Here is a 27,230-nt window from a genome sequence, read left to right as displayed (position 1 = left end):
GAATATATTGCAAAACAAAACTGAGAGTTTTTCCACGGTGTCTTTTCTTTGACTTCCTTAAGTAAACTCAAGCTAATGGTAGTAGAGTTCATTTCAACACGTTATACTTTTAGCTAGTATATTTTTCAAAATATCTGTGATGTTACTTGCATCTGAGCTTTGCATACCATCTTGTCTTATCTTGTCAAAAGTAGCCAACAAGCAAACCCCTCTGATTTGTATGTGCTAAGTGCATAGATTTACTGCTGCAGTTTGAACATTTTTAAATTAAAATATATTGCTTGTTCCAAGTGTATTGATTTACACATCTCTTTGTCAATATTAAGTAGAGCAACTTTTCCAATAAGTTAAAAAACATCTGGCAAGACAGGTTACATTTACTGGATTGGTTGAAGTTTATATTTCTGCATTTTACTTGTTTGTGTGTTCTTGCTCTTTTGCCCTTTATTCTCAATCACTGTTACAGATATTTGTGATGTCCCTTAACTAAGAAGAGATGCTGCCGGTTGCACTCTGAATTCATACAAAGTTGCAGTCATTTAAATGTGACCCTTCTCTATGCTTTCAGTTCCTAGTAGTGCTGAAATACAAAGGTTCTACCTGAGGCTGGATCTTTTTTAAACACCTAAAAAATCCTAACTCGGGATCAAAGCTCTTAAGCTTAAGGTGGTGTAATGGTAGTGAATTATGAGAATGGCTGTTTTTACTTTAAGTGCACTTTAGAGCAGTGTTTCAGTTGTACCTGTTTGAGAAGGCTTTGAAATCACCTTTTTTGTCCACTTCTAGTCATCAGCCAGCTACTTGAGCAATAGTAATTTATTTTTAGAATATGTGTATGAGTTATCAATGCAAGCAATCTTGCTGCTGCTCCCTCATCTCAGTTCTCTTGCACCTGAATGTGTCCTAAGTAAGCAAATCAGCAAGTGTGTAGTAGTTGATAGGCTATAGGAGCATCCTCTGTCTTATTTTGTTAAAACTTTTCTCCATTTCTCTGTCTGCTCAGCCTGTTTTGATGATTGCTGATCTGAAAAATAGCTGAGATTTAGAGCTGGACAATAACATCTAGTGGGTACAAGCTTGCTAGTGGAACATCAGCCTGGTGCAGATCAAGGAAAGATAAATTTGAGTGGTTGTTTGTCTATAGACTGAGGTCACACTTAATAAAAATCTTTCCCAATGTCAGGTAGCTCCACCTGGGGACTGACCAGTTCTCTAAAAACTGTTGTGATGATTTTTGCTTTTAAGTACTGTCATTCCAGTTGCTTGATCTCTAGGAAGTCACTAAGAGATTCTTTTTAGGAGTGATGGGTGCTGAAAAAAAATCAGAAATCATTTTCTCTCTCAGTGTGGTCTGGCTAGTGTGTATCTATTAGTATTAGACATGAATGTAATCCAGCAAGTACCTGTTTAAATACAGTACTAATTTTTAGTCTGAATACTTGCAACAAGTTGAAAGAATGGATTATGATAGCAGATGGTTTGTTGAAGTGGAAATAGTAGATTAAGGAAGAAAAGAAAAATTGTAGAAACATTTTCATGAACTGTTAAGAAAATCTTTTGAGTGACAGTGGGCAGCCAGCATTGTAGAGACATGTGGGAAAACTGGGTATTTAGTTTCTGTTTAGGGTTAAGTTGAGAGTGATTGCCAGAGCCCCACAGCAGTGGAACATGTGAGGTCTGTGGTATGTGCTCTGTACATAGGGGAAAAAAAAAAGGTTTGTCTAGAGCTGCTTTATATCAGTAGAGTTAATATGGCATAGGGAAAAAAAGCAATAAATTTCTTTGTCTCTCTAAATGACATTACTTTGAACTTCTAGGCATCTTATCTTAGATTTTCTATAATAATTGAAATGAACATCTGATTTGTATAACCTCTGTTGCTGATGATACATTCTGTGGAGTTGGTACCTCTATTTTTTCCAGTGTAATAAATCTGTTTTGTCAAGAAGAGGGAGAGAGGTGTTGTATCCATTGTCATTCACTAGTGGAAAGCCAATTTTTTAATGCCTTTTTTTACTTGGGTTTTCTATGGAAGTGATGTGAGCTGTCATCACTTTTCTTTCTTCCTTCTTGCCTCATCCTAATACCTTCAGGAAATTCCAAATTAATTTGACAATCCACTTAAATGTGACAGTCGTTCACATGTAAATGATTATTAAATACCTCAAGTTTTGTGAAAAGAAGTAGCCAGCTTAAGTGACAAACCTAAATTTATTAACTCCCTTGAGGAAAGGCTTTTGGCATAAACTTAGATATTAGCATGAGAGAAACCCATGCAGGAGTAACCTTATAAATGCTTTAACATTTGATCAGTGTTTGTGCCTTTGTTACCCTCAAAGTCACTTAAATGTCAGATGTAAAGCTATAAGAAACCAGGTAGAGTTGCTTGATTTTTTTATTTTTTTTTTTTTTCACAGTTTGCTTTATCTCCCTTCAGAATCTATCATGAACAGGTAAAGATAGAACAGAAACTTAAAAGCACTGATTTTATTGATTTGTTGGCCAGGTCATTTATGTTTAGTAATTAGTATCCTCTGTTATCCTTAATTATTTTAGACAATGTTATTTATGTATCAGTTAATTATACTCGAAGCTTTTTTCTGAACAGAAACCATGCTGAACCTTGTTTTTTGTCTAGATCTGTGGTTGTAATGACCTCTAAGATTTACCTTAACTTTAGTCTGAATATTCTAAAAATGTTGTGTTTCCCTGTTTTAATAGTGTCTAAGGTTAAATTTCCCTGAGGTACTGATAAAAGATAATGCCAAGAAAATTCTTGGCAAATTTTCAAGAAGGGCAGGTCCCTTGAGTTCCAAGAATGATGGGTCAAGGTGAAAGCAGACATTTGCTTTCTGGTAGCCCAGAATAAGAATTGGGTCTCTGCTAAGTTTAGTCAAGTGAAGCACGAACAGAAGTGACAGCAGACTGATTCTTTGGATTTGAACTGTATACACAGCACATTTACATCCAAGAGCACTAATAACTAATAAATAACTACTGTGCATGCATCTCCATGCTACCTATTTTTGTGTCACTTGGAATTTTAATCTTCAGAAATTTGGTGATTTCATTTCTTCTACTTTCCTATTCCCTTGTATTATGTCAGCTGCCAATCTTGATGTTTACTTGAACTAGATAAGCAAACTGATTGTAACAATGGTAAAGAGTTGCTTGAATATGTTAAGTTTCTTCCTTTTGTTTGCATAGAAGTAGAGTTCATGGTTCAGTATTTCTGATTGTGGAGGACTATGATATAGCAGTGTAATTCTGGAAATAAATACTTTTCATTATTTCAAAATAATGCTATTCAGAGATAATAAGGGTTTTACTCAAGAGAAAATTTGACGCAATCTGTGTTTTTTTTCCCTATATTTTTCAGTGTTATTTGCCTCCTTAGTTAGAATTGCAAACAATTAAAATTTGTATTACCTTCACACAGTTTCAGTATCATTCATTCACACTATTGCCTTATGTGCTTTATATTGCATTAAAGCAGTTGAGTGTTTGGGCAATCCAGATCACAGGAGGAAGTTGTTTGCTAAGTTTTTGTGTAATATTTGTTTCATATAGAAATACACTCTTTACATGTGTGTCTGTGTTTAAAAAGAAATTAATGGGGATTGTAGCCAATGCTAAAGCAAAATTGCAGCCTGATAGGTGTATCAGCCAAAATAAATAATCAGTAAGAATATCAGGTCTGCCCTTTCTCCCATTGCTTGGAGTATTTAAAAAGATTTACAAAATAGCTGTGAATTTAGCGTCTTGAATGTCAGAAGTCCACTGATTTCACAAAGACTGCTTCATTTAACTGAGAAATTTTTATGGTTTCATTTATTACACTGAAACAGTTCTTAAGAGCTAAGAAAAATACCTCTGACATAATTTAATTGCATTACTTCGTGGCATTCAGATAATTGAGGTTGAAGTGAGTTGTCAAGTTAATGTCATGTCAAACTCTTGCCTTAGTGGACTCCAATACTGAATTTGGGGTTTGGCCTGGTTTTGTGATTGGCTGGAAGGCTAATGTATATAACTGCTACTTCAGGACATGATCAGAGTTACAACACTGGATTCTGTATAGTATATTCCTTTCCCATCTGAGGGGTTTTTAAGGCTTTCTGTAGGGGGGGGGTGGGGGGGGTGGGAAACAAACCAGAACAGCAATGCTAGCTGTATGCTCTGTCATCTGCTTAATCCTTATCCCCTTCACATTGTCAATACTCATCTAATTCCACTTTAACAACAGTAATTGGCTGATGGAGTAGCAGATATAGATTTATTTTCCTGATGACTCCTTGACTTTTTTCCTCTGGTAATACTAATAGAATTCCAAATCCTTACTGGTGTGATCATGTCATGAGTAGGTCAACAGTCATGTCAAGGTCCTATTGGAAACTTCATAGCCAACATCTTAATTTAGACTTAGCTATCTTTTTCTCTTGTATGTGCAATTGTAAGCAATTCTTTCAAGTATCACACTCATTCCATTATAACACAATTCATTTGATGCAAAGGGAGGCAGTTCTGCATGTGAATTGTTTACTGAGTGTTAGTGGGTCACACAGGCTCAGTAAGCCTCTTCCAGGTGTGATGCATTATCTGAATTATGTGGGAAGCTTGAAGGAAACTAAATAATACTGCTTATTTCTTTTCAAAGTTCTTTCAGTTGATGAGAATTGAAATGGATATTGTGGCTTTCTAATATTTAGGGAAAACATGTCTGAAAATGTGAAATGTCAGGTCGCTGGGGTACCTGAGTTGATCCAGTGGTTTCCAGCTTCTGGAAGGCAAAGGCTTGCTTTGTTTCTTGCTTTTTTTAACTCTGTCCTAGCTCTTCACCTACCTGCCTTAAGCCATGTGGTTCCTTCCTGTTCTGCATTTTACCAGAGCTCTGAATTACCACTGACTTCTGAGTTGCCTCAGTCCACTATAGCAAATGGTAAAAAAAAAGACTGTTCTTTTGAGGTTGATTTCGTCATCTTAGGTGGAAGTGATCTGGAGAAGGGGAGAAACACTCCCTTTGACAAACGAATGTGGAAGAGGGTATGCAGGAAAGCCCATTTTAACAGAAATGTGTTATTTAGGACAAACTGTTTCCTGGTGGGCTTTTTACCTTTAGTTTTTGATTAAGCTGAAATTGAGAAATAAGACTATCAAGTTGTTTGGAAACTTGTCTGGGTTTGATGGACTAATAGTCATCTTTCATATCACCATCTGAATTTGCTTTGTCTTTCCTATTTGTCTTAACCTTCATGGGTTTTTTTTGTACCAGTGTGTATCCAGTCTGGAAATGGGAAGTATGCTGTGCTACCTTTCCTGGACTTGAAATAATTTTGCAGAAGTTTTGGGGATTGACTTGAGTAAGAACAGAGTAGAGTGCATATACTCAAGCTGTCAGAAAAATCTGTAACAACTGATTAAACACCTTTTGTCTCTTAAAGCATGTCAGACTTAATTGAGTGGTTAAGAACCACTTTTGGCAGAGACTTAATCTCACTTAGTCTTTTGGCTAACTGAACAGTACTCAATATTGAAAGGGTGCATGCAGTCTCTTGATAGAGATTTATGCACTTGACCAAGTGCTTAAATTTTACAGGGAAACATTTAAATTCAAGTGCTTTGGTAGTCCTACATCAGAAGCAATGCCTATCTTGGGAATTACCACTGTTAAATCAGCAAGGAATATTAACCACAGTCTACAGCCTGGCTTGACTGCCTTATCAAAGCTACTCTTTTTATCCTCTGTCCAAAACCTTTAGTCTGTGAAGCTGTTGACCAATTATAGGGAACTCATCCATTAACAGTGTCTCTGCCTAGTGCATTAGCTTGGCCTCTTAATGTTTCTGTAAGGTATAGGTAGAAAGCAGAAAGGAGTAGAGATGAGAAGAAATACCCCCAAACAGAGCATTTCCTCTTTAGCAGGGAAGTTATCTTCAGTGTAAAGCTTCTTGTTGCCAAGCCATGCAGGTGTTTGACTTCCACTTTAAAGTAAGGGGAGGTCCCAGAATTATAACACCTTCTAAGAACCTGATCTAATATATGAAATGTGCTTATGGAAATATTCCTTTAGTCTAAAAAAACAAGACTGCTTTGCTGTAGATAAAAAATGTGTATTTTTTTAAAAAAAAATTTTGATTATATCTATTTGCTTCTTCTGGAAAAAAAGCCCAGAAAGCATAAGTAATAATCTACACTTAACTACATGTTTATTAAGTTTTTCCCTGATCTGTAACTGAAGAAAAACCCAGTAGTTTAGGATGTTAATCTGTAGTTTTAGAAACATAAATTGCTTCAATATCTAAACTCATAATAACAGTAGTACTGTGTTATGCTAAATTCTTATACTGAAATATTTTCATTTTATAATGTTGTATGTATAACAGCATATATTCTTAATTTATGAGCAAGTGGAACTTCAGAATTCTTTGGAAGTATTGGCAAGTGCTACATCCTTGCTCCATTCTCTTTTTAATATAGATTCAACTCCCTTGTTAAATTAATTTCGTCCAGTCAGTTGTCAGATGGACAAGAAAATGTAACTGGGGCCTTGATAAAGTGACCAAACATGTCTTTAGTGCATATAATTTATTTGTATTTCCTCATTACAAGTAAGTCAAAAAATAATATTTTTTAAACTTTGGCTTTGTTTTCCTTTAAAATGACCATCTTTTTGTCAGTATATTCTATAAAGTTATTTATTATATGTGAGGTTCTTAAAAAAAATATTTTGAAATATAGTTTCAAATTAATAATGCCAATAGTGTAAAAGATTTGAAAACTTTCAGTACAGTAATTTATCTAAACTAATTTATAATGACATTCTTAAGGGAATGTTTCCCTTCTTTAAGGGATATGTTATCTTGGATTCTTTTCCCTAACGTATATTGGGTTTTCTTGTGGTTATGCTTTTTGGCTTTTAGATTTTATTTCCATCTTTTTTTTTTTTTGTTCAAGGTACAATAGGTTAAGTTAGCAGCATAGGATTTGTTTCATTAAAGAATTTGAAACATTATTCTATTGTAATCTCCCCCTACCAGCACCCTGAAGGTTAACAATTTCTTCAGTAAACTAAGAAGTTAAATTAAACAGCCAAACTGGCTTAAAACAGCTTGCAGTTCCTAAAGAAGGGGAGGATAAGAGGATGCACACCCTTGGTTGATCCTGCTCTTTTCCACCTAATGAAGTAGTTGAGCATTTCACTGAAATTTCTCAACTTGGATTTGTCCACTTCATTGCACCATTCCATCCCACTTCTCAGCATTTGAGTGGGTTCAAGCATCACTAAAAAAATAATTGAAAATTACAAAGCAGAGCTAGACCTAGCACAGACTATAAAAGATAGCAAAGACATTGGCAGATTTAATTTTTACTATTTTAATTGTAGTTTATAAGTTGTTATAAACAACTTAGGATTTTTGTTCCTTGTGGACTTACATCTCATGTGCTTATACTTGTTTTCTGTTATTCTCACAAAGTAATAGATACTTTCCAAATGTAAAAAACACTGTTCCTGCCACAAGGAGGTAAAAACAAACATGCAGAGGAGATGGAGGGAAATAGTATGGCAGGATGTGACTGTTGGCTGGTAAATAAGAATAAGCTGTTCTGTTGGGGTTTTTAATTAACTTGTCAGTATAAATCAGCTGGATTTCCCATGGGCAGCATGGCAGATGAGGGTCTTCCAAAGGGAATTAACTGGAGGACGGGTGAAAGCTGTACAGATGAGTTTGTGAAAAATGTTCTGTGCACAAGAGACAGGAAAAAGTCAGAGAACTGCTAATGCTAGAAGCATTAAAAAAATAGTAAAAAAATAAAATAAAAAATTGTGGAATCTGCTTTCTCTAGCAGGGGAGGCGGAGATGGCATGAAATAAAGTGGATAAAAATGTCTGAGGGGTGTGAAAAAATATGGAAGGCTTGAATTAGATTTCTTGATACTGATGGTAGAATTCAACTAATAATGCAGTCTTCAGATTTTAAACCTGAACTTTTAAGGTGAGAATAGCAGGCAAAGAAGGAAGATTGGGCCATCAGTATCACTGCTACTCACAGTTCTCTAGGGTTATTAAGACAGGAACAAGAAACAGGTGATTTGGGGTTTGGTTTGTTCTTTCAGAACTGTGTTAGTATTAAACTGACACTGAGACATTAGTGTGAGGTTTCAGGAAAGGAGTTGGGATGGGTTTTAGGTGAAAGCTAACAGCTGGAAGATGAGCACACTTCAGAATCATTAGCCTGTATGCTCTACACTGCAGAACTTCAGCTTCCTCTGTTTTTCAGGTTGCAGAGCTAAATCCAGCATGCAGGCCTAGCTTGATGTAAATCCAGAAGATTCTTGGAGTACTTCTCCATTTTATTGCACTGCAACAGAGAGCAGCAGACGCACTGTTCTGAGAGAATTTTGCTTGTGTCATTGAAATTAGCTCCCATTTCAATCAGGCAGAACATAGGACCAGTCATGGGAAGACAGTGTGTCTCCAAGACTTTCTGCCTTCGAGGAAGTTCAAAGACAATGGGTGTTTGGAGGTCTCTGTGACAGAGAAGTCCAGATTGTTGTATGATGTCCACAGCTATGCTTTATTAACTGCATTGGAGATGGTGTACAGCAGTAGTTGAGGAGCTGGTTCTGAGGAGGTTGTTTCATAGGGTCTAACTCAAGAATTCAACTCTGGAACCTCAGCCCTTAAGCACTTGGTAGGTAGAGGGATTCTTAGAGTGGCCCACAGCACTGTATGTTTCAGCAATTTCCTTTCTGTGTCACTATTCTAACCCAAACAAACTTGCCTCTGTTGGTAAGGACTCTACATTCTCTGTACAAGTAGATAATAATGATATAAAATACAACCCTTGTGTTTTTGAAACAATGCTATTTGGTTTACAATATTAAGATACCAGCATGACCAATTTCACTTTGCATGTATTTTTCAGTTACTCAATTGAAAGCTTAAGTTTCTGTGAAGCTGAGTCTTACAATCAAGTGAGTTTAGGGGCTTGCTTGATTGCTTAAGCCTGAATTTGGTATTTCCTTCAGAAATCTCTTTATGGGCTTTCATACTGTCACAACATTATTCTGATTTCAAGCCTGATTTTTATGGTGGTATAATTAACAGACAGAGTATGTTGATACAAAAAAAGACATCTACTGGTTTTGACACTGAGAATTAATTATGAAATAAAAGACAGATTTGTGCTCAGGCTAGCATTAGCCTAGCAGTTCAAAATATAAGCAGTCACCTTGGAATCATGTAACAAAAAGTGACACCCTTCCTTTTACTATAGGCTAAATATATCTTGTGAACTTTAGTTAGATAAATCATCTGTGTGTCAGTTCTATTTGTTATTCTATTTAATTAATTTGGAAAACAGTTGCTTTCCTTTGACAAGCAGAGAGTTCATGTTTGTTAAATACTTTTAAAAAACGGGTATGCTTTTTGTAGTGGTTTAGATTATTATCAGAGAGGTTGTTCATTCTTACTAGAAAAAGGTGACATTCAGCATATCATTGGTAGCCAATTTTAAATGAAGTTTCAAAAGACTACCTATAATACCGTTTTTCAATCCCTTTAATTAGTTTTTGCATGGAATACGTTGCATGAAGTGCTGGCATCATCTTTTACTCTTGTTCCCTGCAAGTGAATGCAATTTGGATGCCTCTAATGCAACTTCCCTTATTTTATGGCAACAAAGACTCCTCCAAATATTTCATGCTGGTTAATACAGAAAAAAAACATTGTGTTAGTGTGTTAATCTTGGGCACACAAAGAACCACTGGAGGATAAGAGGAGGGCATCTGTTGGATAAGCTTTCAATATGATGGGAATGATAACAGACTACAACTGGTGGAAAAAACAGCTAATCTTTTACAGTATGTGATTAACATCAGCGCATATCTCCTCAAAATTTGTTTATTGATGCAGTGGGGAATAGTAGACAAAGAAGGACCTTATTTTTGAGAAACCTGGCCATTCCAAGCTGCTACAATTTGTACTGGCTGCAGTGACCATTTCAAGTTTTTAGGCCTATATGTTCTGGGTGGGTTATTTTTGTGATGGATTGTCACTGTGATGGACGATCCTCTACTCCCTCCTCTATGTATTTGTCAGTACAATTGTAGTTGTAGTAGGTTTTAGGTTTTTATATTAAGAATTCTTGGGAAGATTGAGGAGTTATAAATCATCTTAGAGTTTTGCATAACTAATTAAAAAGCTCCTTTTATTGCAATGGAAGTGTGGTTATGAGGAAGAAAATGAAGATGCTGAGAAATCGGCTTTGGAAGTCTGTAATTAATGTCATCATTTCCTTCTGAATAACAGGACAGACAGCCCTATGTGCATTTTCTGGTTCCAATGTAATTGACATTCTGATGCAGATTAGACTTTTTTTAAAAAATATTTAGAAAAGATTTCAAACTATTCATGTTGCTTTCAGAAAAGGGTTTGGCAATTGTGTCCCTTTTAAAGATGATCAGCAATTGCAGTATTTACAAAATGGTATGTAATAGTATAATGTAATAACACCTTCCTAGGCCATGAAGTATGGCAATTTTCAGACATTTATACTACCTTCTGCTTAGTTGGCAGTGAAGCCACCAGCAGGTGATTGTTGATTGTTCTCCAGACTTACAGAAACCACATGTAGAGCTAACTGATAGCAGCCAGGAAGGGTGTTCTTAAGTTTTGTACGTGAATGTTTAGTGCACGCCCTAAGGAGCTCTTCAAAGATTTATTTGAATGCTATCTCTTCCTATAGTTAGGCAATAATTAAGGTAAGTCTAGAAATTAAGTTAGTGTACATCCAAGTTTGTGGGAAGTTAGTTCTGGCCCACAGTCCCTTCTTAAATGCCATTTAAGTTGCATGCATTAAAAACAAAATTATTGTGTGTATATGTTTTCTGAACAGTAACCAACAGTAGACATGACAATCTGGGTTGAAGATATCAGTTTTGAGCACAATCATCTGTTCTATTTAATAATGCTTCCATTTAGCAGTGTGTAACATTTTAGCTATCAGTGCTGCTGAAGTTTCATTTGGACTTAACAGATACATGTGAACTCACATATTTTTCATAAAACAAAGGAAATTGGTGGTTCTGGTGTCAACTACAGTACTGAAATGAACATGTAAAGGAATCTGGTCCTTGCTCATTAAATTCAAAGAGACCTGCTATATTGTTATTTGGCTGTAAACCAAAAAAAGAATGGTTTAGTTAAAGCTGAGGGGAGGGGGGAGATCACTTAATCAAATTTATACAGCTTTCAGAAAGTTACTGGAACTAAAGTAGTTGGTGATGTAATGTATGAAGTCAAAGAGTGTTTTGCTATGCTGGAGAAAACTAATGGAAACATTCACTTGGGGTAAGACAAATGGTATTAAATGAGAAAACACACCATGAATTGCAAATGGAGCTGAGTTAATTTGTTGCTACAGTAGTGTTGCCCTACTGTTAAATGAAGGCTGTGTAATTATCTTGCTGGCAGAGATAATGTCAAAACCTCATTTCTCCTTACATGCCTCATTTTTACATGAGGGCTAATTGAGCTGCAAGGTGACAACTGATTATATATAGCTATCATCAGGTCCTCTTGCTCAATTTGCAAATAATGTTATCTTTTTTAAGTGATGATTTTTATCACATGTCAAATTAAGGCATTAAAAAAACTTTTTAAGGCTATTTTAGTAATTTGTAGCATTGCATTTCTGTCACCATTTTATTTATATTTTTAGCATTTTATTTTTACTTTTTAACATTTTTATTGTATTTTTATATTTCATCCTTCCTTCAAGATTCTTGACATCCATTTACTTACTGTCCCTTTATTTAAAGCAGAGAGACGTGTGCTTGTCACTTTTCCGTGCCACTTGATCATCATGAATGAAAGGGCACTTCATAACCCCAAATAGATGGTTTTCTTAAACATTTCTGTTGTGTTTTCTTGTTTATTGGAAATGCTGCTGAATAGTTTTTGTTAATAAATTTCAGACTTAACAGATATTTATCTTTTCCTTATGACTAAAGAAGCCCAACAATACTGTGTTAAATAGCAGCCCTATTAGCTGTTTTGACACAAAATCACAGAGTGGTTCACATCAGGAGGAACCACAGTGTTCTGGTTCAACCTCCCTGCTTAATCAGGATCACCCCAGAGGACATGGTACAGGATTGTGTCCAGCTGGTTCCTCAACATCTCCAGTGAGAGGCTCTGCACAGCCTCTCTGGACAATCCGTTCTAGTGCTCACTCACCCACTGCAAAGAAGTTCTTTATCGTATTCGGGTGGAACTTCTGCCCATTGCCTCTTGTCCAATTGCTTGGCACCATCAACGAGAGCCTGGCTGCTTCTTCTTACTGAAGGCAGTAAGAAGTACCCTTCCTTCAGATACTGACAGACACTGATGAGTTCTGCTCTCAGTTATCTCCTCCTAAGGCTGAACAGGCCCTGCTCCCTCAGCCTTTCTTTGTAAGAGAGATGCTTCAGTCCCTTAATCATCTCTGTAGCCCTCCACTGGATTCATTCCATGTTTGTCTTGCCAAGGAGCCCACAACTGGACACAGCATTGCAGGCCTCATCGGGGCTAGTAGAGGGGGAGGATCACTTCCTTCAATCTGCTGGCAATGTTGTTCCTGAGGCACCCCGGGACTCTGTTGGCCTTCTTGGAGATGGGCACTGCTGGCTCAGGGACAGCTTGTTTTCCACCAGGACCCCCACATCCTGCTCTGCAGAGCTGCTTCCCAGCAGGTCTGCCCCAGCCCGTGCTGGTGCCTGGGGTTATTCCTCCCCAGGTACAGGACTCTAAGGATGATATGAGAGACAATGTCAAAAGCCTTGAGATCAAGGTAGGAAATATCCTCTGCTCTCCCCTCATCCATCCAGGTATTTTTCATTATAGAAGGCAGATTGGTCAAGCTTCATGATGATCAAGGGGACTCTTCACTTAGTGCAGAACTAAGGCCTAATGTCATTTGTCCTGATGTTTTTTCTTGGTCTGTTTAGTATCTGCCTTACCTGTAGATGCAGCGCAGTCTCTTTGCAAGATCTTAAAGTTTTGTGCCTCTGGCTACATTCACAAGAGCTCAAATACAAACAGTTAATTTTGCATTCCACATATATAAAGGAGCCAATCTGGATTTCCATGTTCTTGCCTAACAGTGCTGAGCTACAGAAGCAGTATGTGAAACAAGCCTTAAGACCACTATTGGAAAAAGAGAACTTCCAAAACCTGGCACTAATGCTGAAAAATAAACCATTTTTGCAACCCTTCATAAAATTCTTGCATTTTTTGGAAATATTGTTTCTAAGATATTTATGACATATCTGAAAAATAGATAAGTCTGAAATTATCTTATTATATTTCCTCACTTTCCCCTTGCACATACAATTTATATTGAAGTGGGACTGGAATGTTTGATATCTTTATAATGACTGTCTTGTGATTCAGAATAGTCAGACTCCTACCAGGGGGTTGATTGTAGTCTAAATAGTATTTAAGAACAAATTTAAAACAGGAAACTATTTTCATTGAAAAATATAAAAATAGGTTAGTTTGTGTTGCATTAAATACATCTCAAAAATAAAACATCATAGCTGGTTGAAGCTTAATAATTTGGGACTATCTTACTTGCTAAGGCCCTTAATCAGGATTCTCAGATCTTTTATTAAACTTAAATATGTGGCTTTATATTTTAAGTGGATGTACTTCTTCATTGGACATGAAGTTCAGCCATGACTTTGCTTTTAAACAAATGACATAATTATGCAAAACTAGCTGAAGTCTTTCATTTTACTGTATACATGACAGTAAGAGAATAAAACTTCACTTTGAGATGAAAAAATATTTTCTTATTCTGACACTTTTTTACAGATTATTTGCATCTTGTAGGGTAGGAAAGATATCCTTCTTTATTGGAAACCTCATGACTGAGACCTTAAATCATTTTACTTTATTAGATTGTTCTGCATTTGGAAATTAAATGATGCTGCTTAAAAAAAGAAATCACTCCAAGAAAATTCTATGTCTTGCTTGTCTGACATCAGGGGAAAGGGAGAAAAAAGAAATCATAGGGCTTCTCCTGGATGAAAGGAGTTACTTGAAAGTGAAATGTGCAAATCCATCAGTGATATTTTAATAATGCTGGGTCATGTTGAGTTCTGAATAATTTAATCATTTGGTGTATGTTTGCACTTCTGTATGAGACTTTGTCGGGAAATACCTTTTTAATGACTGACTTGAATCCTGAACTATTTTTTTAATAACCTCAATGTTCATATGATAGTTTTATAAATCTGAGTGTATAGTAAATTTATACTTATTAAATTTTTCATAAATATAGCACAGTTCCCCCTCATGCAGTATAGCTATCATAGGAACTGAAGGATACTGCTGGTCTAACAATACGAGAAAAGTTTGGTTTTATTGGGTGTAGGCAACATATGTAACCATTTACCAAGTCAGAATGACATTTTATTTTTTTGCAAGTTGCACTTTTTAGAATGACTTCTAGGTAGAAACATTTCTGCTGTGTTTGTATAGTACTTACTGTGAGGTTTTGGTTAACTCTCTTTACTGATGACCTTCAGCCCAGTTTAAGCCAGAAAATAATTTTTGGTTTTTTCCTTCATCAAGCCAGTTGACTAAAAGCTTGAATTTTTCCCTCCTGCCATAAATGACTGCCTGTAATGAGCAGCAGGAGCATTACTCTTGGTTTCCATATATTGCATTCTAAGGGGTTTAAAATACTGCGGACATCAGAAAAAATGTCGGATTTCTAAATATATTCATGATTGCTAATAGAAAATAAATTCATGATTTGCAAGATTTTCACTTTCGATAAAGGTAATTGTTTTTAATATATGAAAAGGAGAATTGAGAGTATTATAATAAAACCAGGAAATATTTTAGACAGCATTTGTCTATTTGAATAATTACCAATACTGAAGAAAACATCAGCAGTGAGTAACCACTTTCCCCTTTTAAAATATTTATGTAATAAGAAACCTGTGGTAAAAGTACATGATTCTTTGCACGGCATTATTTTCTTAAGCCACTTATTTTTTATTTGCTTAGCATTAGCACGTTGCTCATCATATTCTTTTGTAGCCTGTCTGAAAGGTACACTCCCACTGTACTTATGTTAAAATTATTTCTTTATGGGTGCATAAAGTAAATATTAGTTTGCAAGTACAGAAGAGTTCCATCACTGACTCACTGGATTCTCAAGCAGGTATAAAGTTTTGCTATGCTGTTAAAGAATTGGAGAACTTCGAGGATGCTTAGAGGCACAAGTATTCCATAACCACGAGCTAAGTCTGATATTCCAAAACATCCAAGATACCTCCTAATACACCAGGAGTAAAATTGGTGGTATTCTCTGCAGGTGCTCAAGAGGGACTTGCAGAGCTCTGAGGATGTGAGGTCACCTCACTGGTGACCTCATAATTTCCAGAAGCAGGTGGAGGTGGCAATTATAGCTATGGCCACTATCTTGAACCTTCTGTAGTAGGTGATGAATTGTAAATGGCTAGACCCGGTGCACAACAATAAACTCAAATAAATCTTCAATGTGTAATAATGACAAGACTGAAAGACTGGCAGTTATAACAAGGCTGCTGTTGTCACCCACTTTACTGTAGCCTTGATATCCATCATTATCAGCTGGAGCTAGCTCAAGAGTCGGACAAGAAGGTCTGAAGAAGGATGAGTTGTTTGCGCTGAAGCATCCAGTAGGTCCCATCTGGCAGAGAGTAAATGGGATTTTTTTGCCTGTTCACTGGGCCAGAGCTGTCCATCATTTTGGGCAGATATCTGATCACTTCATGCTGTGGGACAATATGGCTTTGTGCTGTTTGGTACAGCAATGGCAATTAAAATAACAAAATTTTTCATTCATTTAAAGCTTTTGTTTTGCTAGCCAAAAGTGATCCTAAGAGGGGATCTTTACATTAGAAGAGCTTTTTATTTCTTTGATTCAGGAGGTCAAGTGAGACCAGTCAGTGCCAAGTTACTGAAAACTTTAAGGTGGTAATGCAAAAGGATTTATAAATCCATGCACAATGGACTTTTTTGTCTGTGTTTTCGTAGTCACATTCTTAAGTGTACCTGAAAATATCAGAGCACAGAAACTGGCAGGAATGCAAAATCATCTTAAATGCTTATACAGAAGTAGCAGGGTTGCTTAGCCCCTGGCAAGTTTCTTGTAATTACTATAAATCCTAATTGTCTTAATGCATCTTAACTTGATACTTTTCTCTATTAAGTACAATTCTGCTGGGTTTACATCACATGAGTAGTTTTCAAATGAATTTATCAGACAAGCATGAAGGATTATTCCCAAAAATGTCATACACAAGAAATAAAATGTGAAAACTGAATACTGCTTAGTTTAACATGGCAGCTTTTCTAATATTCGTTTGATCTTTAGACTTTTCAATCAGATCATAGGATTAATCAACATAACATGTTAATCAGCAAATCCCAGATTGATTCGCCCTGCCTTAGAGGTATAACACGTCTTCAACAGAAGACAATTTAGTTTATTGAATATTAATTTATGAAGTCAATATAATCGCACTTTGTAAATTTGTTTTGTACTTTTGTTTTAAGATACTTAGTTGCAAGAAGAAAATCAGATGTCACAATTTTAAAATGAAGGTGATTTTACTAGAGGTTAGAATTTTATAGTATCTAGATTGCAAGCTGCTTAACAGCAGTTTGTTCTGTAAAGCTGTCTTATTTTGCATTCAGGGTGCTTCTTACAAAGCTTAATCCTGGCTTTAAAAGATTCAGAGTTGTGAAGTGATGCATTATAGATATGTAGATCAGGTGTTCTTTTAATTTTAAAAGTATTAAGTGTGATGGGAAAGTGTTTTTCAAGCTTGTATGTTTTTGTTTATATTTCGTAAGTGTTAAATTTTATACAGCCTCAGCTGCATGATAGTGGTTATTTTACAAACATTTTAATGTCTGGGATGATTAAGAGAATATAATGCAGGTTCAGTAACTGATGTCCAGGCCAACTGGCATACCATCATTCATTTTTTCTTTGTTTCATAATAAATCTTGAAGCCTGAAGGCATTAGACCCATGCAGATTTCTCTGCATTTTAGTGTCTTGACAAAATAACAACTTTCAAATTTGAAGTAGTGGCATATTGTATTCCATCTCTATAGACTTAGCTCAAAACAGCGGTAGCCACATGAAAATATATGTCAAGAACACTGTTTTCTCATATTGGAATTTAGGCAATTTGTTTTCAGTCAGAGAGCTGTTTCTAACCTATTTTTGGAGCCCCTCTGTGGCCTGACCATACGTTCTAACATAATTTATGGTGGCACTGTAACATATGGACTTTTCATCATTGTCCAGCTGAAATCCTCTGTTGGACATGGATGCAACCCCATACACAGGCTCCCAAGGCAGGTATTTTAGAGTACTATTTAGTTTTGTGTAAGCTGAATTCATCAGTGTGTCTAGCATGCTGTCAGTGTTGTTTAGTGCTCTTTCTTTTTAAGAGTAGTAAGAATATTTCTTGTGTATTTTATCTACAAATTCTCAATTAAATTTGGAGTTTTTAGCAAATAAGGTAATTCCTGATTAGCATAAGCATCACGAGACCCCAAAACTTGAGGTTCTTATTGGGCTGGGCAATGCAGAAATAGAAAGCAAAAACAGTCCTAGATCCAGGGAGCTTTGCAGTTTTAAATATCCAAAACACTAGAATCAGGAAGCAAAAATGTTAACACCAAATGCTGATACCTTGTGACTGAAACAATATTGTGTTTGTAATGGATGTGGGGTTTTTCTATTGCTTTTGGGATGGGAGAGCATAAATTAAATGGAGGAGGAAAGACAGTAAGAGACTGGTGTAGGAAAAACAAAGGACTTGAAAAGTAAAATAAAATTTTAGAAATTTAGAGACAGTCACAGAATATAAATAAACTGAAAGAAGGGAAGATCTTAAGTGCTTTTGATATTCTTGCATGTAGGAGCTGATAGTAAGACTTGACAGTAACTGGGAACTGTGAAGTGATATAAATAATAATAATAAAGTATTGTCTACTACTATTGTCTAATAGTTGGCTTCTAAAAATTGTTTAAAAATCTTCATATACCTGTGCTTCTTAAAATCTGTGTCAAATCAAACAGAAGAACAGATTAATTGATTAAATTAATAACTTGTATTTACAGAAGGGTAGTTCTCTTAAGTCCGTTCTTTTTTCTTTGTGTCTTCTTTGTTTTCCATATATAATAAATCTTAATTGTCCTAATTAGAAGATGAAGTAAGGAGGGTTTTATTGAGAGTGTGTCTCAAAAAGATGAGTTTATTTTTCTTTTAACTAAAGACAGACTCATTTACCAAGAGGATATTAAGCCAAAGATGTCAACACCTACGAACTACACTTCAGTAAAAACTTAGCTGGCTTCTGCTTGCTACAGGAAAACAGACCATTTTTTCTTTTAAATCATTTGTTCTCTTGTCTAGTGTCGTATTCAGTGCATGTGTTGATCATTGGGCATTTCAGTGCCAGGTCAAAAAGAAATCACATGCAGCAGTGTACAGAATTAGCAAATGTACAGGTATGACTGAAACCCATTTTTTTCTGCTGAGCTTAGCCATTTGAGTTAGGATTGTAGGCAAGTTCTGTCTCTTGCTGTTGATGTGTCACCGAGCAGAATGGTAAGTAGGATCTGTGGGCAGGAACCAAAGCAAGCAAGGATATAAACTTTAAAACTCTTAGATTTCTGTTCTTGAAATTCTTCAGGGTTCATTTCCAATCACTATTGTAATGTGCACCGACTGTTTGTACATTTATATACATAAATTTGTACTGAATTTATGGTTGGGAAAATAAATATGTTTTTGTAAATGTTTCAGTTTTGCACACTAATTCAAAAATTGGAAGGGGTCTGTGTAGCTGCAGGAGATCTGGCTTATGATCATGGAGGTGTGAAAATTTGCTATAGGAGGAAATTCCCAAGTACTTTTCCAACTAAGCTTTGAGCACACTTCATATCAAATATGAGAAATAAAAGTAGTCTGGATTAATACCCTTAAAGGAATTGCAAGCTTTCCTATAGCTAGTGCTCTGCACCTTTTTACCTGCCTAGGTTTTCTCTTTTAAAAAACGAAACAAAAAACCCCAAAAGCCTTCAAACAGAAAAAGCATCTCTAAAATACTGTAATTAATTTGTCATCAGAGCACTGAACTGTAGTACTGTTTATTAATTGAATCAGTGAGTGTATTTAATTTGTTGTGAAGTTGTCTTGTTAACACAGTGGAGTTGAGATACTGCAGTGATGGATTTGAAGACCTGTATGTAAAATGTCAGTATTGTCAGGATCAGACCAATACTGGTGGTTGTAGTAATGTGTTTATCACCTGTTGTACTAGAATGATGTTTTTCTCTCTTATGCAACTGCAGTTAGCTGGCTTTTCACACAGCAGGTCTTTTATTGTGTGAAGAATTAGTACAAGAAAACCTTATGAATTCATAATTTTGTTCATAGAAACCTACTGTGTAACAAAAGTTGCAGTGGAACCAAAAGTCTTTTTAGTCTTTTCTTGGTGGTACAAGATACATATGTAAACAATGTCAAGCTTGTAGTAATTGCCTCATTTTTTTTCAACTGTTCCCTGCTTGATCATCATACTGTAAAAAATAAAAAAAATTACACAGGGTTTTGAAATGTGATAACCATCATACCAATCTGAGAATCTTCAGATGCTTCTTGCTTTCTTTGTTTACTTTGTTCCAGTAGTGTTTATCTTTAGAAAGCTAATAATTCTAACCAAAGAATATATAGAAAGCGTTATCATAGCTCGTTTGGTCCAGTTTGTACAGATGTATTGCAGCTCACCTTAGTTTTTCTTTAATATGGTAGAGCAATATCTCTACATGGGGAACTGTCTTGAAAATCTGAGCTAGTTTTATTATAAAGCTCAGACTCCTTACTCAGATATCATTGCTGGTATTTTTAATTTCATCACTTTCATTCAGCAATTTCTACTGTTAGCATTTGCAGACAGTTTATTCTAAAGAAAAAAACATTCCATCATTTAAATCTGTGATAGGAGCAGATTATTTGGATGTAATCCAGAAGATAAATTCTGAAATACTCTGGAATCTCTTAAAATGGTCATTCATCATTTTGAGGAAAATTTTTGCAAAACCTGTGTAATTAGAGGGTAATTGTATAATTGCACACCTTAATTATTATCTTTCTTACTTAACAAGTTATATATATTTGCACTAATTATGCTACCAAAATGTTTAATTACTAAATTAGAGTTGCATGTGGAGGAGACTATAATCTGCCAGCTGAAGACAAGTTTGTAGTTTATATTCTGCAAGCAAAGTTTTGTTCAAAATAAATATATCTTACCTAAACAAAAAAAAAAAAGATTGTATACTATTGTCGTGTTCTCAGGTTGAACAGAAATAACAAATGGTTGTCTGAGAGAAGTATTCATAATGCTGTAGCTGAAGACAGAATAGGGATTACCAGCAGATGGAATAATAGAATTTAGTATGTTGAATTGGTGTTTAATTATTATAGCAAGGAACAAGGAAAACCTTTTTTTACAACAAGGCATTGTCTATAACGACCATCAATACTCACATCACATAGTCCTTCACTCTCACCTCTAGTATTTCAGTATCCCATCTGGACTGTCATTATTTTATTTTATTTTTTTAAATATATGTGGCACTCGCTTATTTAATCACTGTGGAGAATGCTCCCAGCCTTTGTCATATCAGTCAATAGTCAGTGCCAGCTTTGACTTAGCTTTCTTTCTAAATCGTGTTATTTGGCTGTCTTGCTAAAGAAGCAACCTTTCTTTTTCTGTCTTTCTACGCAATTTTAATCTTTTGCTCAGGCTCCCATCTTTCTGTATTTTCTGTTACAGTTTGTTGTCTAGCCTTGACAAAATCTTTTTGCCTGTTTATATCTATTTAGAATGTGGTGACAAAAATGGTTTTCTTAGCTGAATGTTTTTCCATTATTATTCTTCTACTGCCTTCCCTTTCCCAATTTTTTTCCAAATTTAAGATGCTTTTCTTTTTCATAAGATCCTTTCAGGTTTGTTTATTGTAGTCAACACTCCAGTACAGAAAGGTTTCTGGGTTTAAAATGTAATTTAAAATTCATACCTTGCTTGTAGGGCTTTTGTATGGGGTTTGTTTCTTTTGTTGTTCTCTTATCAATTGTATTATGTACCTCCATGTACAAGGTATTATGATTATAATTTCATTTTCCTGCATTTTTTTATCAGTTACCCCTAATAATGAAAGTCGTCAAACTGACAACTTAATGCAAAAGCAAAAACAGTTCCTCCAATATAATGATCAGTCATACATCCTTGTGTCACTTTAGCTTAAGTTTCAAAGTGAAACAGTCAGTTTTTGAGTGTTTTTCTGTAAAACTGAAAGACCTCCATCGTACAGTCTCCCTATGCATTTTGCCATATGGTCCATGATCTTATCCTAGGAAAGTTGTTTTTCATGTGTCAAAATCTACCTTCTTGCAATCCTGAATTTATTACATTAATAGAGAATAAAGTTTTCATGGTTTCTTACTGTGTTTGAAGGCCTCTGTGTCATTCTTTCCCTCTGTTTTCTTCACGCTGAGCCACCAATACAGTGTGTGAGGAAGTTGTGATATGAGGAACCAAAGTCCTTTCACCACTGTTCAGTCAGTGTGTTCCCAGAGCACAGAATGGGTCAGGTTGGAAGGGACCACAGTGGGTCATCTGGTCCAACCTCCCTGTTCAGGGAGTGTCATCCTAGAGGGATGTCCTCTTCATGAATTTGTCAGTTGTTTCATCGCACACAACTTTTTATAAGAACCAGCGGTGAAAGGCTGGAAGAAGCCCTCATGGGGGGTAGTCTTACAAATGTCAGTCCATACCCTTGAACAGGGTTTTGATAAACCAGTGTTCTCTCAGGAGGGGAGATGGGAGTTTAACAAAATAATTCAGTCACCAAAACGCAGCAGCCTCTTTGAAAAGGACAGCTTTAGAGCTGTGAAAGCTTGATCTGTCTGCACGTGCCACAGTTAGATTGATGTGTGCTAGTTGCTGTAACTTACTGGGGTTTTTTTGAAGCTTTGCATTCTTAGCTTTTTGTTGTTCAGTATCTTAATCAGGCTCTTTGTGGAGTGCTGCTAGGAATATGTCTATTGGAAAAAGATTCTCCATCTGTAATTATTTTTGAAGATGATCAGCTGTGATCTTAATCCATTATATATACTATGTGGTGTATTGATTTTTGACTAATGATAACTTTTAATAGACCTGTCATGGAGTATCAAGTCAGATTCTTTAGAGAATTCTTTAGGCTTAGCTGTACTTCATAACCTCTCTATGATGCAGCAAGTGTAGTCACCTTAAAACAGTTGTGTTATCTCAGTTGATGAGACTTAAGACGTTCTTCCAAGCATGTCAGGAGGATCACTGTCATAGCTCTGTTTGTTACCTAAGAGATGGTGTCTTGCACCAAAACCAAACAATAAGCCTCACTTTATTTTTTCTACAAACACCATTTAGTATCAGTAATGCTGTGTCTGATGATGAGTTTGCTTAACTTGTTTAATTAACATCTAAGAGAATTTGGAGTCAGATAAAGAAGAGTTTTGGGTTTTTCCAGAGAGATGTCTATCTGTTATGTGAGAATAGGAGACTTCTGAGTAGGGGAAGTGAACAAATGATCAGTTTTATTTATCTCTCAGCTTCAGTGAATGAATGTAGACAAGTGTCCTCATAGTGAGATCCTTGGTCACAGTTTCCATGGATGAATTCTTGGTTCTTCCTGTACAATCATTGCTTAGACCTGCTTAGTCTTAATTTCTCTGAAAAAGTATTCTTCCTTCAGTTCCTAAAGTAGGGTCTGTTTTCACTCTGCTACATAATTGTATGTTTATGGAAGATGTTCTCTGACGCAATTCTTAAATATCTCAGTTTATGAATACTGTAAAGGAAGATGTTTTTACAGCTTTGAGTGGTTAGGTAGTTACCTGATTATTATCAAGAAAACTTTAAGGGACTTGAAAAAAAATACCCTTTTGTACTTAAGTATTTCTTCTTATGACTGCTGACATTTTTGTTTGTTTCTATGATTGCATGTTCCAGTTCTAAACTGAAATATTTTTTGTCTAATAATAATCTCGTTCATAAGAAACATGACATACTTTACAGCTGAAGAGATGCTTTCAGAAAAAAGAACCTTTCTTTCTAGACAAAAAAATACAAATATATATATATATACACTGTGCACAAGCATTTAATTTTTTAATTTTTTTTTACGGTTAACTGAAGTAACATCCTAGTATACGAAACAATGCAAATCTCAATATATGAGATTGTTGTTAAATTCACAAGTTTTTATCAAGGCCATATTTTGTGGAGGATACAAATCTGAAATAGAATGTTAGAAAAACATTGGGAAACTCTTCAGATACATTGTGCTTTAATTTATAATGTATAATCTATACATACTGTATAAACTATATAAAGAATCAAGCAATCATGTCTCTCTGTGTTATCTATTGCCATCATTCCCCATGCATTGAGGCTCTCACTATAGCTATTACTATAAAACGTTCCCTAAGTACATAAAGGCTCTAATCGTTAAGATTTTTATTACCAGCCACACATACAGAGCTGCAAATTGCCTTGTTTCAGATTTATTATGTATTACTCTAGAAATTCTATAAAGATCAAAAGAACTGATTACAATGTTGACCTTTGCATTAACTCATCTGAATTTAAATTCAAGTGTTTGATTTGGGAAAATAAGTCCATTTATCATAGGTCTGCTACTGAGGGGATTGTGCAGCCCTGATTGGGAGTGCTGAGACCAAATTTATTTATTGAGCATGGGCTTGAAAATTGTTTGTAGGACAAGAGGAACGAAAGTTTGACCTGCCATTGTGTCGCACCCAGGGAACAATGTGGCAGCTACCCTTTTCAAATATCTAGCAGTTTGTTTTTGCTGAAGAGCAAACAGATATTTATCATTTAAATACATTTAACTACTTCAAAAAAGGAAGGCAGTAAGCCTTTTCTTCTCATGAAATAATTAACTATTAAATACCAATATTGCAGTCTAGCAATGTGGAAGGAGGTATGGCATTCTAGATCTTGGCATTTCCTTTTTCAAGTTTTGAAAAGTTTTAACACGTTGGCAGTTTGCTGTCATGGACATATAAATATTTATGAGCGTACATTTTAGAATTAACTCCTTAACTAGTAGAAGGATGATAGCTTTATCAATTAATTAATTGTAGCTTATTTAATGTGCATCTCTATATCAGCTGAAAGGCCAGTCCCTTCAGAAAAGTAAATAAGTGAAAGAAATTTGAACTAACAAAGCTGGAATCACGTATCCATACTACTCTCTGTAGTGTGTAGAAGTGTTCGCTTTCTGAGATGAACTGCTAAATGTGAAGATTTTGTCCAAAAACTGCAACTTACACATTACAATGTTGGAGGTGGCATTTTTGTGGGCTTAGTCTGAGGTATTACTGTGTGAGAAACATAATTTACTACTTAAAGATATCGCCCCTCTGGTTTGGAACAAACTTGTTAAATTTAATGCAAAATTAAAGCAATTAAATTCTGATAAAATGTAAGTCCTTACTTGTTGATCTGATAACAACAGCATGTGTACAGACAGGGTGCCATGATGGAAGAAGTTGTTTGTTAAACAAGACATTTTTTGTTTGCATGCTTGCATTTTTACTCTAAAGCTGGTAAATGCACTGATGCCACAGTGATAATGCTGGTATGTTTATAATTCTTTTACTGGGTTTTTTTTTTTAAGTTTAATCTTAAGGAAAATATGCATTATAATCAATTATTTCATCAGAAAATGCTTTGGTTGAAATTTCAGTATGACTCTGTTGATGTCCCACCTCACTCAAACTCTTCAGTTAAAAGAGACAAGTGGAGATGAAATACCATTTCTGGTATGAAAAGAAGCTTGTCTTGATGTGTGAGTTGCAACACTTCAGACTAAAGTCACTCCAGACAGCCAGCAGGAGGGGTAGGTTTGAAAAAATAAAGGTAGTATTATTTCCACTCCTAAAATGATACATCCAGATCTGTTTAAGATGCCTAACAAAGTCTACTTTAGGAAATTGCTGTTCAATTGAGGCATTTTTATTTATGGATCTGAGTCATATGGCTGAGAAATTAAATATTCTTAGTGGAATTGCGTTTTTTGTCTATTAGGAACAATCAGGCTTTTAAGATACGTATATATTGTTTTATATATATGTTTTATATTTATATATATGGGGTTTTTTTTAGTGTTTTATATATATGTATATATCATTATATCATTAACTAAAAGTGACACTGCTGCTTAGGGTTCCTAGGGCTTTCCATTTTCAAGTACTTTAGCTCTGTTATTCTGTTGCTGCGTGGCATCTTTAGAACTTTCAAAACTTCATGTTTTGAACTTCAGATTTTCACTTCTAAGAGCCAAATTTGAGTGATGATCCAATAATAGATGAGAACTGCTTTAATGCATGCAAAAGGTTGTAAGTACATCCTGTCCTAACCAGCCTCAAGTTTTATAAGTTCTGAAGTCAACAAACTTTAAAAACAATTGTGAGGGATGTTGTCTCATCTCCGGTGTTTATTCTTTTGTAGACACCTAGTGAAAAGCTAAGTGCTCTATTAAAATAAATGGATGCATCCTTGGGGAAATTAGTGGGGTTTTTGTTTGGGATTTTCTAGGTCTTTTTAGTCTACTGCACTATGTGTTATCTGCACCATTGTCTGTAGGTTTATGTTCTTGCTATGTGAGGAAATGTACTCCAAAGTTGAAAGGAAAGAGCTCCATTGTATTAGGGGTAAGATTTCATTCTGCTCAAAAGTTGATGGACATTTATTTAATGAGAGTTCCTGAGGTACTGCGCAAACTTGAACTTTTAGGAGCTTCTTTTCCAAAATTGTTAAACTGGGAGGCAGTAGGAAATTTCTTTACTTAGGTCCCATATTCGTAACGTTTTACTTTATTTCATCAGTAGAAATTTTGTAACTCTGCCATAGATCTCTTACAGCATTTTACACTGTTTAAAGAAAATAAATAGCTTTTAATAGAGACCAAAGCCTTTTGAGAGGATGCAAAAAAGGATCAGTAATTCTGTACTGATCAGAATCCTAAAGCACTTCTGGGAGAAAATATTCTTCATACAGAGAAAAGTATTCTTTTGGCATGAAGGCATTCATTGGTTGACTCTGTCAGATGAAGGAGAACACTAAAATGTTTGGGTTTTGAAAGTGGCTCCTTCATTTAAACTGGAGTCATTTCCAAGTATAGTTTGAACTATACCTATATACCACGTATACCTGCAGAGTCAAAACAGAATTCCTTGGTCCTTCTCACCCTTGCTCCCAACCCTTGGTCTTTTAAATTGTAAAATGGTAAGCCTGTTGGCATGATAAAGAAAAGATACTCCAGTTGTCTGAGGTTGTTCTGGGAGGATGTCATGTGTCAGTCTTCATGTAATCAAGGGTTTTTTTCCCCTGCTCTTCTCTGTTTCTGTGTTTACCATTTGACTTCAAGCACTTAACTTTGAAGACAGAATAATTCCTAAATATTTCTAAATTGCAGAAATAGCACAAATATTCAGGTTTAACAATCCACAATGTTACAGAATTCTTTAATCAATACAGGGCACTGCATTGTGTTGTTTATTTTTCGTACCTTTTAGTAGATATGATATTCGCATAGTAAACTGTGATCTTACCTAAAGATGAATGAAGCTTGTTCAAAGAATTCCAGGAGTATGGAAGAATCCCACAATAAAAAGGAGGAATTTTTTATCACAGTAAAATGGTGCTATAATTGTGAATCATACAAAATTATAGGAAATAGCTGAGATTTTAAGGTAAGATACAAATGGAAAATGTATGTTTGCTAATTTAGCCACAAAATATCTCTTTACTGAATAGTTTTATATGAAAGCTTCTGTAGCTGATAGACTTTCACTTTGAATCAATGATACAGTAGTAGTACAATCCTCGTATCTTATGATAGAAGTAAGTCAGTATTTGGTTAGAGCAGAAGCTTCCAGAAGTGATCCCTCAGATCTGCAAGTGAAAGTAGGAAATAACTCTGAATTCCTGTAGTAGACTGAAGGTAAATACAATTCTGGAAAAGTTTCATGGGAATAGTGATTTACCCTGTACTAGAGATAAAGTACGTGTGTCAAGTTAGGTGACTA

The 27,230-nt window shown here is 35.4% G+C and overlaps 1 protein-coding gene across 2 annotated transcripts in view; it reads left to right on the top strand.

Annotated features, from left to right (window-relative positions):
• GPATCH2 (G-patch domain containing 2) overlaps positions 1-27,230 on the top strand; it is a 118,754-nt gene that overhangs the window by 43,056 nt on the left and 48,468 nt on the right. Inside the window, exon 6 of one of the 2 annotated variants that reach the window (XM_086878725.1) lies at positions 2,418-2,453. The exons of the other annotated variant lie outside the window; for it this stretch is intronic. Coding sequence (XP_086734851.1) covers positions 2,418-2,453 — 36 coding nt within the window. The remainder of the gene's footprint in view (positions 1-2,417; positions 2,454-27,230) is intronic. 2 annotated transcript variants of the gene reach the window in all.

Source organism: Cyanistes caeruleus, chromosome 2, assembly GCF_971803275.1.
Source record: "Cyanistes caeruleus chromosome 2, bCyaCae1.hap1.1, whole genome shotgun sequence".
Classification (NCBI taxonomy): domain Eukaryota; kingdom Metazoa; phylum Chordata; class Aves; order Passeriformes; family Paridae; genus Cyanistes; species Cyanistes caeruleus.
This window is presented reverse-complemented; position numbering and strand designations above follow the sequence as displayed.